The sequence below is a fragment of the Daphnia carinata genome, chromosome 6, assembly GCF_022539665.2.
Source record: "Daphnia carinata strain CSIRO-1 chromosome 6, CSIRO_AGI_Dcar_HiC_V3, whole genome shotgun sequence".
Lineage (NCBI taxonomy): Eukaryota > Metazoa > Arthropoda > Branchiopoda > Diplostraca > Daphniidae > Daphnia > Daphnia carinata.
In genome coordinates this window covers 9,240,879-9,255,677 of record NC_081336.1, presented here as the reverse complement: position 1 = coordinate 9,255,677, position 14,799 = coordinate 9,240,879, and the positions used below count along the sequence as shown (strand labels likewise).

Below are 14,799 nucleotides of genomic sequence, written 5' to 3'. Positions count from 1 at the left end.
TCTACGCCACGAGACTACTGATTGTTCTAGGTAGCAGAAGGATTTTCAGTCGCGTGGTGTGATTGCCAGGTCAATTTTTTGCTATCGCTGTTATATTTTAATCAAAACATATTAATATTAATTAGCAACAATCAATTTTAACATAGTTTTCCAATAGTAGAGGTATTTTGATCTTTTGTTACAATAGTATAAAACAACTTTAAGTGCAACGAAATGTTTTATAGCACATTAATGGCTGATGGAAAAATACGCGGGAAAATTTTCGTTTCACGGTATAGGGTCATGCACATAGATAATGTAACTATCTCGGAGTGAATTCCAACATTTAAAAAGAACGACATATTTGATTTCAAGTGCCCGTTGCCCCAGCGTAGTATTGAAACGTGATCATAGATGGCGTAGTGATCATTCTTTTTAATGAAAATAAAAATTTTCGAACATGGTAAATGTCACTCTAAATTCCAAAAATACAACATTTTCTTCCTGTTTAGATTAGCATCTTTACGAAGTTTTGTAATTAATTTCCAGTTCGAATAACGCTAGGACACGAATTTGATGTCATAAGTCGACCTCCCTACACACTTGATTGGCCTTTAGTTCATACAAGACTACTGGTTTTAGTTTAACAAGTTGATGCAATCGTTTTTCAATCGTCAACACATGATAATTCAATTGCTGCTAACGGCGAGCAACTTAAACTAAATACGTGTATTTTTTATTGTTTGTTATTGTTTATTGTTATTGTTTTGTATTCAAACATTAAATTAAAAGAATCATTTAAAAGTAACTTTTTTTTTGTAGAAAAGTAAAAGAATACCAGTAACGGCGTCATCGAGTCCGACGACACATCCGAAAAAATGCCGGCCAAATCTCCAAAGATGGCAGTCACATTACCAATGAAATCCAAGGATACAACAAGAGTCAACCATTCGCCGCATATTCCAGCGGGTGGAACAACCGCAAAGATAATCTGTAGACATAATTTCGATAATTGCTTTGTTTTTAATGAGTCAATTGAGATGTTTGACTTGGTTTTTCTTACCTTGCATCCGCGCGTCCATCCAGCATGGCTTCACCTGCGATTCACACAAACACATTTTAATAGCGGAGGTTTACACGAACACATCCAGTCACATCAACAATCGAAAGCACAATGATCTTTCTAACGAAAAATCAAGTCTGGCCACGTCTGCCTGCCACTGGGGTGGAGGTGTAGTGCACAAATGAAGAAAAAGAAAAGAAAGTGTAGACCCTCCCCCGACAGCATGGTGCCAAGTTCGATTGGCTTTACCAGCCTAACATGCCACGCAAACGAGCAAAGGGAAATGAGGAAAATCCCTACTGTCTCCTAGACATCCATCTAAACCTAAACAAAAAATTAAAATCGTTAGACTATGCCCCGTTTTTTTTCTTTCGTAATCGTATCGATTGACTAACCACAGATTTGATTATCCCCATTACAAACCCAATGAAGCGGAGGTAAGCAAAGATGCTGAACACAGCTGTGAAGTTGACAACTCGTCATTCTGGATGTATGGATTACATGAAATAATATGAGTAAATTCAGAAATGGAAAAAGATCGCGATCTGTAAACCATTTGAATTTTACATTCTAGGTAAACCGTGCCACTTCTAGTAGTAAAAACCCGGTACGAAATTAATTGCAAAATAGGAAAATTGCACCCGATTTTAACAAGAAATGCTTTTAAAATTGGCTCGACAGATATAGGAAGAAATTTTTCCATAAATTAAATAGGCTACAACGCTATAAGCAGAAGGATATCGACAGATAACATTTGAGAAAGGAAAACAAGTACCCACCAAAATGAACTACTACGTCACTTCTGTCTTAATGAATGGAGGAGTGGTAAAAAATGACAGAAGGCGTTGCCAGATCGCTCACCGCTGCGCTCAAAAAATAGTTTTTTTTCTTTTTTCTTTTTTTGAAATACCATGCAATAACAACTACTTTTTGAGATTGAAATATATGAATCATTGTTCGGAAGTAATGTGCCAGTTGTATTATTCACCTTTTGTGAAAAACCGGGTTAATATACAATCCATGATTATGCATATATGTTTTGAAATTCCCAAAAGAGTTTGTATTGGTTTCATGGGCTACAATGCTGCACTGAATCAAGCAGAATCAAGACTGCAAGGAGAATAAAGAACTACAGGTTAAGGAAGAATGGAATAACTAGAATAGTTTTAAATGAACTCATAAATCAAATTAGCAAAGTGTTGGCAGTTGTACGACAGAGCGTCGTATTCCTGATTGAGATAATTTTTCCTCCAAATGTGATTAATCAGCTCCATCACTGTCGTGCTTCCAGATGCTTTTTTCACCATTTCAACACCTTTCCCAATGCTAGTCTTACGTTTGGATCGCCTGTACCTATAGCAAACGCTGTCAAAGTCCTTTGATCGTTGAATGGTGACGCCTTCGTCGTTTTTCTCAATGGACCACCACCACTTGTTCGTCTCGAATACAATGAAAGCGTGATGCAACAAAAGGTCCGTCAACTGCCACGCGCCTAATGGGTGCTTATAATACCTAACCTCAACAATGCGCTCTGTGACGTCGACCAGCTCTGACAGTGTTTCACGTAATTCAGGATCAGTTATCCAATAATCACGACCCTTGGGCGAATCAGCGTTAGGATCAAAATACAATTTTTTCGTGTATGCCGCACCGGTACTCCTCGATCGTGAGTCTGACATGGACGAGCTTGACGATCCCATTCTTCTACACGTGATGTCTTCAGCAAGAACTCGAACCGTTTTAAAATTTTTGCGGAGGAACTTCTTTGGCTAGTTGCTTTTCACACGCACGATTGCCAAGCTTCATACTAAACGTAAACGCACTCGTCACCAATTTGAACGCGTTCGACCCTTTGCTTCACGAGGCACCAAGCAGACGAAGAAGCGTTCGTGTAGCGTGACTTGCAGCTATGAAATGTTGAGCTGGAGGTGTGTTTCTTCGCCTCACGATAGGCGTCGCAGATGACATCTGGCGTAGAAGCGAACGATCTGCACAACAACGTCACAGTATTACCGCACTCCCGAAATCGCTCAACTATCGGCTTTATCAGCGATCGGAAACGTGACGTCTCTAGTAGATGATGCCACATTCGGTTGAACGAAGCGTTAAAACATTGAAATACAGTATAAATGCTCTGATGTTAACTCAGACTCAATGGCTGTGAAGTAGCCGTCAGCTGTTGCCAAATTTAAGATGAAGATGCATTTCCATTAAAATTCCTTGTGCCTCTACTCTCGAGGTAAGATGCGTGAGTAGCCATTGACAACTCTTTTCCTAGTTTAAAAATAACCCTAGTCCTAGTTTGCTGCTCAGTGTCAATAACATAGTGACATTGTAGAGGCAATTGCAAGGAAAACGTCGTTTCTTGCCGGGCAATAAAAGTTGTTCGCTGTTTACATTGGCAAGCAAAGGCGAGTTGTTTTGCTTTCAGCGTGACCTTGTCGTCGACCGCAGTCTATTCCCGATTTACGATCAGTCCGTCAGACGAGTGGGAAAAAGGGGAAAGAGGAATCATTCGTGATGGCTGACTGCTAGTTCGTGATTGGCTCTTCTGTTTATCACTAAAACTTAGTCTTAGTAATAAATGAATGTTTGTATGAGGACTGGAATGCGTCAATTTATCTTGTATTTAGACATCAATTTTTACAGCAATACATTCTACTTGTATGTCATAGTGCAATTTTAATTTTTTTTATCTCGTTTGTCTTTACTTCTTCGAAGCCTGTCAAGAGACCAATTTGAACGTAAAATTTTCTCCAAAACGTGTTTGCAGACCTTCTTTAGTTTCTGTGATTATTGAAAAGTTAAAGTTCCCCCAAATTCCCCTTCGGCCATGACGCAAAAAACGAAATAAAAAAAATGTTGGTAGCGTGGGTCATTCCGTCTGGGAAACGGACGAGATTGCAACCAAAAGATTCCAGTTTCGTACGTTCAAAGGTCATCATCTGAATTCCAATTATTGTTGCAGAAAAAGTCTGAGGTGCGCCTGTGAGTTTTGCGTAAAAATTCATTGATTTGACTTTGAATCTGTGTGCGATCAACTGCATCCAAATAGGCGAGCATCACATCAACCTCATTCCTGTACGATTCTTCCGCAAGATAATATATGACAGGTTGATATCTGAATTCATGGAGCACCAACTCCTTGACGGCTTTTGTACCCAGTTTTTCGGAAACGCATTTTAAAAATGTGTCCAGTTCTGGAATCTCAATAGGAAATATGTCGCTACGTTGAGGGAGAATAACCCAAGTCCATATACTGCGCCATTCCCATGTGTGACATTGTGTATCCCCATGTGTGATATTGTGTAAAAACTGTTCACGTTGTCTGTCATTACTGTAATCGATTAAAAATTTTAAAAGCGTTAGTCGTTTGAAACGTCGACCTAGCAGTTCGTTGAAATAGGTCCCGGGATGGAGAAACACTTGATCAATGAAGTCGGCAGCTTTTTGTTCAATAACTTGTTGAACGACCTTTCGTATTTCTTGTGGAAACATGTCCAGCCGTCCGCCAATGTCATGTCCCCACGATAAAGCTTTCAGTAAGAGAGGAGATCCGTCCATTTCGTGAAACAGCAACTTTTTCAAGGCCTCGCAACCGAAAATTTCCGGCACAGATTTCAATATGTCGTTCGTCGTCGTAACCTCACAATGTTCAAAGATGTAACTCCATAGACTGCGCTGTTGTGTGTCCATCAAACGAACCGATGTGAGAATATCAACGCATTGGCCGAGCTGCTTTTCGCCGCCATAAACCAAGTAAAATAGTAGAATATTACTGTAATGTCTGGCGATTTGAAAGTTATCCTCGTAACCCTTAGAGTCGTAGTTGATGAACGTGTCGTGTGTCATTGGCGGACCATTTTCCATCCACTCCTTTTTAATTTCCTCTTGGTTTTTCTCTGGTAAACAGTTCAACATCCGTTTGACGATTTCTTTCGACAGATGAAGAACAACGTAGCCACAATCGTCTTGATGGAGCAATAATTCTTTAGCGAAATCACCTCCGAGTTTATCCGATACGCAAGTCAAACACTTTAAAATGGTTTCGACTTGCACTGCTTCCAGTCGCCCTCCAGGTAAATTGGCTGTCGATCGTAGGAAGTCTACCCAAATGCTGCTCCTCAGCTCAACTCGCTTGGCGTGAACGGTTGTCGTTCCGCCATCATTCGGCGGATCTTTAAGCGTAATCATTTTCACGAAATCCCAGAGTTGTGTTTCGTTAAAATTCTTTAACAGATAACTTGACAAAAGATCGAAATTCCCCTTTAGGTCATCCGTAAGCAAACGATTGATGAAGGGACCAACGCCTTCTACTGATAACAACCCCTGAACATGTTCGGCATCCATGCGTTCTAAAGCAAAGTCTAGCATTCCCTTTTTGTTGAAAATCAAGTCATGCAGACATTTGTAGTCTACAACGCCTTCTCGACTGATGATGCTCTTCACCATGGCGTTGAATAATTTTTTCGGGAAGCAGCAAGAGAAAATACAAGATGATGTAAATGGAACTTCGGTTATTAACAGGTCTAGTAGACAATCATGTCCTAAATCTTTGTTGACGACATTCAATATCAGTTGAAACATTCCTACATTTTCCGATTTCATGGCGTGATCAAGTGGCTGACGAATGTTTAACCCAGTTAACTTGCCCGTCGGTGCATCGGGAAAGTCTTTGACAAAGGCCAACAGTTTGGAACAGACTTGCTCGTGATTTTTTACTGCGGCAAAGTAAAACGGTGTGTAGCCCTCAAGCACCACCTTGCGCAGTTCTTCTTTAGCTCCATCGCCGAGTTCCGGCTGGCGAAATCTTGCTAATATTTGCTCGACTATATCGACGTCTCCGTAGAAGGCTGCTCCGTGAAGAAGAGTCATGCCATATTCATCCCTTTTCAACAGGATGTTGCGGTCAGTTGGGATGGCGCCCACTTCCTCTAACCGAAACGGTTGATAAATATCCCGAAATGCTTCCGGCTCTTTTGGTAAAGCTACGCCGTAAAGTTTAACGAGAAGAGTAGACCGCCCTAATTTCTTTAAAATCTTCAGCGTTTTGGCAATTTGACCAGTCATCATTTGTTCTTTAGACTGAAAAACTTGAATGAATAAGTTGGCGCCCAAATCGTAGGAATACGTTTTCGATTTGGACAAAAGCTTCATAAATCTTTCCAGATGACTACAATATTTGTCGTGGCAAATCAAATATAAAAGAAATCTCGGGATGATAGTTTGTAAATTATCAAAAGCTGTAAATGATTCACTATCTCTAAGGGAACAAACACGGTCGAAAGCCACATTCTGTTTTTCCAAAAACTCCAAAAAGTCATTCATCGTTTGCAGGTGCCCATCTCGGTTCCAGAGAGAATTTCTTTCTATAAGTAACCTACCATCATTATTAGGCACCATACCTTCTAGAAGACATTTTATAACAGACGTAATGACGCCCAAGTCGTATGTAACAGACTGATCAAGGATGTCTAAATAACTGATGAATCGGTTAAAGAACTTGCTATCTTCAAAAAAAGTGAGCGAAAAAAAATTGTTTGACGATCCGTAAAAGGGATCCATTACCAATCGAAAGATTTTCCTTTCGAATGTCGCATCAAGACAGTCACAAAACAATCGGAATATGTTGCCTTTCCCATTACTAACTGAAAACGTGAAGGCCTTCCTAAAGTAAGGTTGGAGAATAATCTTCTTGTGAGTCATCATCTTCGTGAGTCGATCCGGTAAATCACGGTGATTAATCTTCTTACGCCATTCTTGATCCTCATCGACCAACGTCTTCACCATGGAATCGAAAAACACTTGAACTCCGTCGTATTCCTTTGAGGCCAAGATTTCGTTCAGTATCAATTTTCGAACGGATTTATTTTCCAGCAGTTTGTTGTGACGTTCGTCATCGGGATGAAATCCTTTGTAAAAATATTTGGCGACTAAATATTCGGCAAACGTGCGATGCAAGAACTGATGTCGCATTCCATTTCCATTAGAAAACGTTAACCCAAAACTCAGACTGTTGATAGCAAGTCTCTCTTCTTTTCGAGCCACATCTTTGCTGGATATGTACGAAGGTTTCGTTGGCCAAAACACTTCAAGGATATTTGGTTCTGTGATGATGGTTTCGACTGCCAATTTAGTTAATCGAAACTCGATTTTCTCTATCGTACTATTTATAGAAACATCCTTATTCAGATTGGAGCAGGTTTTGCTTTTTTCTTGTAGAAAGACTTTGCGTTTAGTGTCCATCAATCTGCTGTACAGACTAACTAAGTCGAATTTCTCGTTGTCAAGTAAAGCCAACAGTTTTTTGGATACCAATTCACAAGATTGTAGAGTTACATCATTTCCAGCATTGCTTCGCAGAATGTCGTCAACATGTTGCTGGTAGCATTCGGCGAGAATTCTGCATTGCAAAGGGATTCCGATAAACGCTCTTTCTTCGTCTTTCAGAGTCTCCGACACCTTATCCACTAGCAATTCTGCAAATTCCTCGATCTTCTTGATCTTCATTTCTTGCACACGATCTTGCACTCTATCTGGCAGTTTCAATTCTTTCTTCCAATACTTGGTCAGGTAATCGATCTGGTCCTCTTTGTTGAAGTTTTCCAAATAATAAGCCAACTGACCTAATTCGTGTTGCAGATGGTGTGCCACGTGAGGGCGGGTAGTGACGTACAGTTGAATGCCCTTCTTTTTAATGGATTTCATCATTTGAATCGCAATTTCTTGACATTTTTCACCGATTTCGTCGAAGCCATCAAACATGAAGACGATCTGCTTGCCGGTCTCGAACCGGTGATTCAGCAACGAGCGAGAAAACGGGCTTTTACTGTCGACGACGTGTATATGATCGATGAGAAATCCAATGAAATCAGGTCTTTTTGTATCGAATTTCAATATGGCGTCAGAATGTTCAACTAAATTCAATCTGATAACCCAACAATCAGGCTTCGTCTTCTTTATTTCACTGTAGTAATGGGAGAGGAGGGTCGATTTGCCTGTTCCAGCCACGCCGCATATGATGAAAACCGGATGCTCAGTCGGCTCCTCGTCAAGCTGAATCAAATGACTGTCTTCTTCAATTTTTCCTGACGTTTGGTCGTTCATTTGTTTTATGTTTTCCCAAATTTGTTTGCGGCGCTGGCCATCGACCAACCACTTGATTTGGCCCTGTGAAGTAATTCTGCATTCCCCATTAAGTTGTTCCTTAGTGCATCTCAAACGATTGGCTAGATCAGCGATGAAATGTTCGTTAAATGCCAATTTCACTCGTCTCTTGATGTAAAGGGATTCCTCGAAATGGGATGAACCGAACGATGGAATTTTGATTTCTCCTTCTTTAGAACGGAGCAGCTCGTCTATGGAATGAATGGAAAGGAGCTCTTCCGGCTTGGTTCCAACTAAATCCTTAACAGGTACATTCTCCCCTTGGAATGAAACTTTTTTCGACAGGATCTTTTCCATTGCGAAGGATTCATCCAGCTGCGTGTAGTAGATTTCATCGCTGATGTAATCAGCGATTGCAGCTTGATGATTGAGCTCACAGGAATTTGATTCTGGTGATGAAGTGCTGCTCGATGGGGTGACGACGTCATTGTGGCCAGAGTCTGGCCTATTATTGTCAGAAATTATCTTCCATATTTCGCAACTATGTCGTCCTTTACTTCTCAACCCTTTCACAATCTTTCCACCCCTTTCCATTCTTTCACCCGTAATTGGCGTCCACCCTTATTTGCCACCCTAAAACCACGCGGTCAAACTCGCCCTTCTTTTGTTTCTCTCTTCTCGGTTAGTTGCTACCCGTTTGATGGTCAGTTAGTCTGACGAATCGGCCATCACCGGGTGACGATTCTCCCTCTCTCAAACTCTCACTCTCTCCCAACTCAGTTTGTGTCTGTGCATTAACCTATCTCATTCCAAGTGAAAATCAGAAAATTACACAGCGTAGGAACCTGAAAGTTTTAGTGTCTTATTCACACTGTCGATCACAAATTATCGACATTTGGTGCCGTAACCAGTTTTTTCGAAACGTAATAAGATGGCGTCCATCAATTCCCTCGTCAGCAGGCGAGCAGGCAATCGTGGTGCTGTCACGAGATTACTACCGAAAATACAAGCTATCATCGACGATCGACTCATGGAAAAAGAACGCAAAATTCACGAGCTGAATAGAAAATTGATGGATCTCCACAACAAAATCAAAACTATTGAAGCGTTGGACGATGAAATTCAAGGAGCCATCGGTGAAGACGAGCTGGAGGCGGAAATTGATAACTCTTGTTCAGCCAACTCCATTATCAAGGATGCCTTAGATGCAGGTGAATACGCACTCGAAGAGCTGCGAAAGGTAGCAATCGACGATCAGATCGCCCTCAACGCGGTAACAGTTCCCTTGGCCCCCCACGCGCCAATCGCTACAACAATAGCTGTTCCTGATTCAAGCAACCTGCCGAAATTTAACTTGCCCGAGTTTGATGGTTCAATTTTACAATGGTGTGCGTTCTGGGACGTATTTGAAGTCGAAGTCCATAACAAAACTAAATACTCTGATGCTACTAAGTTTAATTTCCTAAACTCTCGCTTGACCGGTGAAGCCAAAGCTCTACTGATGGGTCTCACACCTAACAACGCCAACTATCCAAAGGCTGTAGATCTGTTAAAAGAGCGTTTCGGACAACCGCACAAGATCATCATGGCTCACATGCGCGCTTTTTTATCTCTACCGAAACCGGGATTGGACAAGACAAGTTTGAGACGATTCGTGGATAATCTAGAGGCAAACATACGCGGACTTGAAGCACTAGGGAAAGGAATGGATTCGTATGGTGATTTGCTCGTTTGCATCTTACTGGATAAGTTAACCGCAGATCTACGTCGCAACTTAGCAAGACAACACGGCGCGATCGAATGGACATTGGAAGAACTAAGGAATGCCATGAAAAAAGAAATTGAAATTTTAGAAGACTCAACAGATCATTCCATCATTAAACATTCAGAATCGAACAAGCAAGCCGGTGTCATGTTTACAAAAACATCGCGAGTGGAAACCGAACGAAAACGAATTAAGCATTGCGCCTACTGTACAGGAAACCATTTTCCCACAGACTGTAATAATGTAGTCACAACCGAGGAAAGATACACTATCGCTCGTGGTAAACATCTATGTTTTAACTGTCTACGATCCCATCAGTCAACAAACAACGAGTGTCCATCCAAATTTCGGTGCCGCATATGTCAAAAGGCTCATCACACTAGTTTACATTCAAACAGCCGACACGGTAATTACACAAATTCATCTACGAGACCAAGGGTTGAAACAAACACTACCATTTTATCTTCAAATCCCACAACCGTGGCCCTAACTGCAAACGGATCTCGCAATTCCTTTGCATCACAATCTTTCGTCTTGCTAGAAACAGCAGTTGTGCCCATACAAGCCAAAGGTGTCACATTAAAAGGCAATGTTCTAATCGACAAAGGAGCACAACGATCGTTCATCACTACGGAGCTCGCGAAGAAACTACAACTCAAAACGCTATTTCGTGAAAATCTAGTGTTAGTCGGTTTCGCTGCTGCTTCATCTAATGCAGAAATCTACGATGTCGTGCAAGTATCATTCAGAGACATCAATGGCTGTCCCATTGACATACAAGCTATCGTCATCAATCACATAGTCGATCCACTGGATGACCCTCATAGGGCCTTAATCGGAAACCTACCTCATCTGCGAAATTTGCAACTCGCACATCCAGCATCAATGGAATCTCAGTTCCGAATCGACATCCTCATAGGAGCAGATTATTATTGGGACATCGTTAGCGACAAGATAGTGCGTGGGCAAGGCCCCACAGCTGTAAGCTCGAAGCTCGGATATCTCTTATCTGGTTGCGTATCGAACCTACACGTAAACAACTCTGATCAAACGGCAATGCTAAACGTGTCCGTGGAAGAAAAATTTGACATTTCGAGACTTTGGGATCTAGAAATGCTGGGTATTCAACCAGAAACAGAAGCCATGGACATCACCAGTGAGTATCAGAACAACTGCATCGAATTCAAACAAAACAAATATCAAGCTCGTCTGCCATGGAAGACAGATCATCCTACTCTCTCATCCAATCAATTCGTATGCGAACGCCGAACTCGTAGCATGATAAAGCGACTTGGGAAAACGCCTAGCAACTTACAATTATATGATTCCACTATCCAACAACAACTGGCAAACGAATTTATTGAAAAGGTACCGCATCACGAAATCAACATCAAGAGCGGATGTCACTACGTACCACATCATGGAGTAATCAAAGAATCAACAACAACTCCTCTCAGAATTGTTTACGATTGCTCCTGCAAGACTTACAAGGGTGTCAGCTTAAATGATTGCTTGAACGTTGGACCTTCTCTACAAAACAACATGTTAGAAATCCTTCTACGTTTTCGAACACACAACATCGGTCTCGTCGCTGATATCGAGAAAGCGTATCATCAGATACTACTACACGAAGCAGATCGAGATTTTCTCAGATTCTTTTGGATCAAGGATGGAAAGGACCCAAATTCAGAGTTCGAAACCTATCGTTTTCGAGTAATACCATTTGGAGCAAGTAGTTCGCCATTCATTTTGCTGTCGGTGATCAAAAAGCACTTGGCAGAATCCTCATCTAAAATCGCCATTGACATGGATCAAAACATTTACGTAGACAACTTAATTTCCGGATGCGAAACAGAAAAGGAAGCTCATCAATACTACAATCAAGCAAACGCCATTATGAAACAAGCAGGCCTGAAACTACAAGAGTGGGCAACAAACAACAGAGCGGTACAAACAACAATCAACCTCGACGATGAAAGAGACAAGAATTCCTTCATCAAAATCCTTGGGTTAAGATGGTCTCGATCAAATGACACACTCATGTTACCGAAGTTCTACTTGACCACTCCAAATGCTACAACCGTAACGAAAAGAATCGTTCTTCGTAAAATTTCAACTGTTTACGACCCGATGGGTTTCATCTCACCATTAACAATCTCTGCACGGATCCTGATTCAAGAAATTTGGAAATTGAAACTACAGTGGGATGATCCGTTGTCGCCAGAGATGCAGGAACGGTGGAATGGAATCACGCAAGCCATCGAAAAATCGAATACCGAAGTTCCAAGAACCTACCTCACCACCGATTCGATAATCCTTAATTTCCTTTTTTCCTGATTCCATTTCGCAAAGCATCGGACTGTTTCTCTAACCAAAATGAGGAACTTGGAAACTCTAAATGGGATGTACAATCATTTCACTGCCCTGATTTGACGAATTTGTTTTAAATAAAATGTTACCACTTTTGTCGAGGCTAAAGACTTATCTTGGCAGATAGTGCCAATAAAAGATAACGTTATCTCGGTGGACGCCGACTGGATTTCAGTCCTTTTTTTAAGGTGGTCCAAAACAAAAATTCTGTTGCAATGGCTAGCAAAGAGAACTGCAGCCTACTCAAATAGATAACGTTGTTCGCCAGTTTGTTACGTGATTCTTCTGCCCCCCCCCCCCCCCCGAGACTTGATTTGAATTTGATCGAAACGATTTGGGATTATTAAATATGACTAGCGTCCTTACCTTGTTGGAGATGCACCGATGTTGACGAGCGATCGACAAACGGGTCAAGTCAAGAAGAGATGCGCTGGTCACAATTCAGAGGTCCAACCAAGTTGACGAACTGCAGCTTTTTGCATCATTGTTAACTGACAATCGATAGAGAAATAGCTGAGGACTTTATCATAACCCAGAACATATCGTGCATGATAAGGGTAGCCCTCCCTGCAGTAATTTCGAAATGCCGACCACGTAGTGGCATACCCTAATTTTGATAACACGCTGATTATACGCACCGTAGATGTAGGACACTCGTTGCCAGACGGGAAATGAGATGATTCTTTTATTGTTTTTGTCACTTTTGGCCGATGGCTTTCAACTTCCAGTGCTATTTAGGGTGTTCATTTTTGAAACTATTAACCTATAGAAATAAACAGACGAGTCATAAAAACAATATGCTTTTTCTGCGATACCACGATTAAGACATTCAATCTGAAAGTAGCCAAGTTTTCTATACAAGTGCACATTCTATGTCCTTCATCATCTGACGTGCTGTTCTAATACGAAGTTTCTGTAGTTAACAGGTTCAAAAACATTTTACAACGAGATAAGGCGTTAGCTAACTCAAACCGGCTGATAACTTTAACGGACAAAAAACATTTTTTACACACCTCTTTCAGCTTCGTGTTGTACTGGGGCTGGACCTTTTGACTGCCTGAAAGCACGAGTCGCCCCGATGCGATACCAAGCCTTGGAATGCTCTTTGCTCATAATCAACCTGACATTTCAGAGATTATCATCTGTGGAAATAGTTAAAAGTAAAACGTAATGTCCCTTGTATACAGCTAATTTAGCAGCGTCCTCTCCACTGAGACCTTTGGCGAGGCTTGTCGGACCCATTTGGCTAAAACGTTGGGATCCACTTGTCCGCCTTTGGTGAGTGCAAGTCCATCCAGCATGGCTTCCCCTGCAATTCACACAAACACATTTGAATGGGGAGGTGTACACAAACACATTGAGTCACATCAACAATCGAAAGCACAATGAATTTTCTAACGAAAAATCATGTCTGGCATGTCTACCTGCCTCTGGGGTGGAGGTGTGGTGCACAAATAAAAAAAAGAAAGGAAAAGCAAAAGAAACATGTAGCTTACCCTCCCCCAAAAGCCTGGTGCCAAGTTCGATTGGCTTTACCAGCCTAACATTTGATGGATCTAACATGATGGATAACTCCTTAGAAGACAAAGTTGTCTTCGTAGATGATCAGATAATTGTCTTTCGTTGAAGGTGATCCAGAGCTAATATGTTTCAGCAATTACTGACAAAGAGAACCCTACCTATAGAGACAGAGAACAATGTCTTTATTGCAAAACTTTTTCAGAAAATTGAGTACAGATATACTCAGTGACATAGAAAATAGCATATGGGCCAGTCAATTACAAATATGAAATCATTCCTAGCAAACTGACAGGTAAGACGGATAGTACAATGCAGCGATACCACGCTACCAGTATTAAAGAACAGGCACTTACCACACGAAAAATAAAACAGGCATTGAATAACCCAACCACCCTGTCTACACCACGAGGCTGTACTGACTTTTTTAGCTAGCAGAAGGATTTTCAGTCGCGTGGTGTGATTGCCAGGTCACTTTTTTGCTATCGCTGTTATATTTTAATTAAAACATATTAATATTAATTAGCAATAATCAATTTTAACATAGTTTTTCAATAGTAGAGGTATTGTGATCTTTTGTTACAATAGTGTAAAACAACTTTAAGTGCAACGAAAGGTTTTATAGCACAATAATGGCTGATGGAAAAATACGCGGGAAAATTTTCGTTTCACGGTACTATAGGGTCATGCACATAGGTAATGTAACTATCTCGGAGTGAATTCCAACATTTAAAAAGAACGACATTTGATTTCAAGTGCCAGTTGCCCCAACGTAGTATTGAAACGTGATCATAGATGGCGTTGTGATCATTCTACTTTTTTATGGAAACAAACAGTTTTCGAACATGGTAGATGTAACTCTAAATTCCAAAAATCCAACATTTTCTTCCTGTTTAGATTTGAATCTTTACGAAGTTTTGTAATTAATTTCCAGTTCGAACAACGCTAGGACACAAATTTGATGTCATAAGTCGACCTTCCTACACACTTGATTGGC

General features: G+C 41.0%; 2 protein-coding genes across 2 annotated transcripts; one reads left to right on the top strand and one right to left on the bottom strand.

Moving 5' to 3' along the window:
* Window positions 1-2,741: 2,741 nt before the first annotated feature.
* LOC130694261 (uncharacterized) lies at window positions 2,742-12,511 on the bottom strand. Its single transcript, XM_057517329.2, has 2 exons — window positions 12,374-12,511; window positions 2,742-12,308 (listed from the first exon to the last, which is right to left on the bottom strand). Exon 2 carries the CDS (start codon window positions 8,741-8,743, stop codon window positions 3,974-3,976), a length of 4,770 nt encoding a protein of 1,589 aa, XP_057373312.1. The 5' UTR covers window positions 8,744-12,308; window positions 12,374-12,511; the 3' UTR covers window positions 2,742-3,973.
* LOC130694259 (uncharacterized) lies at window positions 9,081-12,251 on the top strand. The gene has a single exon (XM_057517327.1). It carries the CDS (start codon window positions 9,081-9,083, stop codon window positions 12,249-12,251), a length of 3,171 nt encoding a protein of 1,056 aa, XP_057373310.1.
* Window positions 12,512-14,799: the final 2,288 nt, after the last annotated feature.

Coding starts and splice junctions, on each gene's coding strand:
- LOC130694261 (XM_057517329.2), bottom strand. CDS start 8,743: ATGGAAAGGGGTGGAAAGATTGTGAAAGGGTTGAGAAGTAAAGGACGA.
- LOC130694259 (XM_057517327.1), top strand. CDS start 9,081: ATGGCGTCCATCAATTCCCTCGTCAGCAGGCGAGCAGGCAATCGTGGT.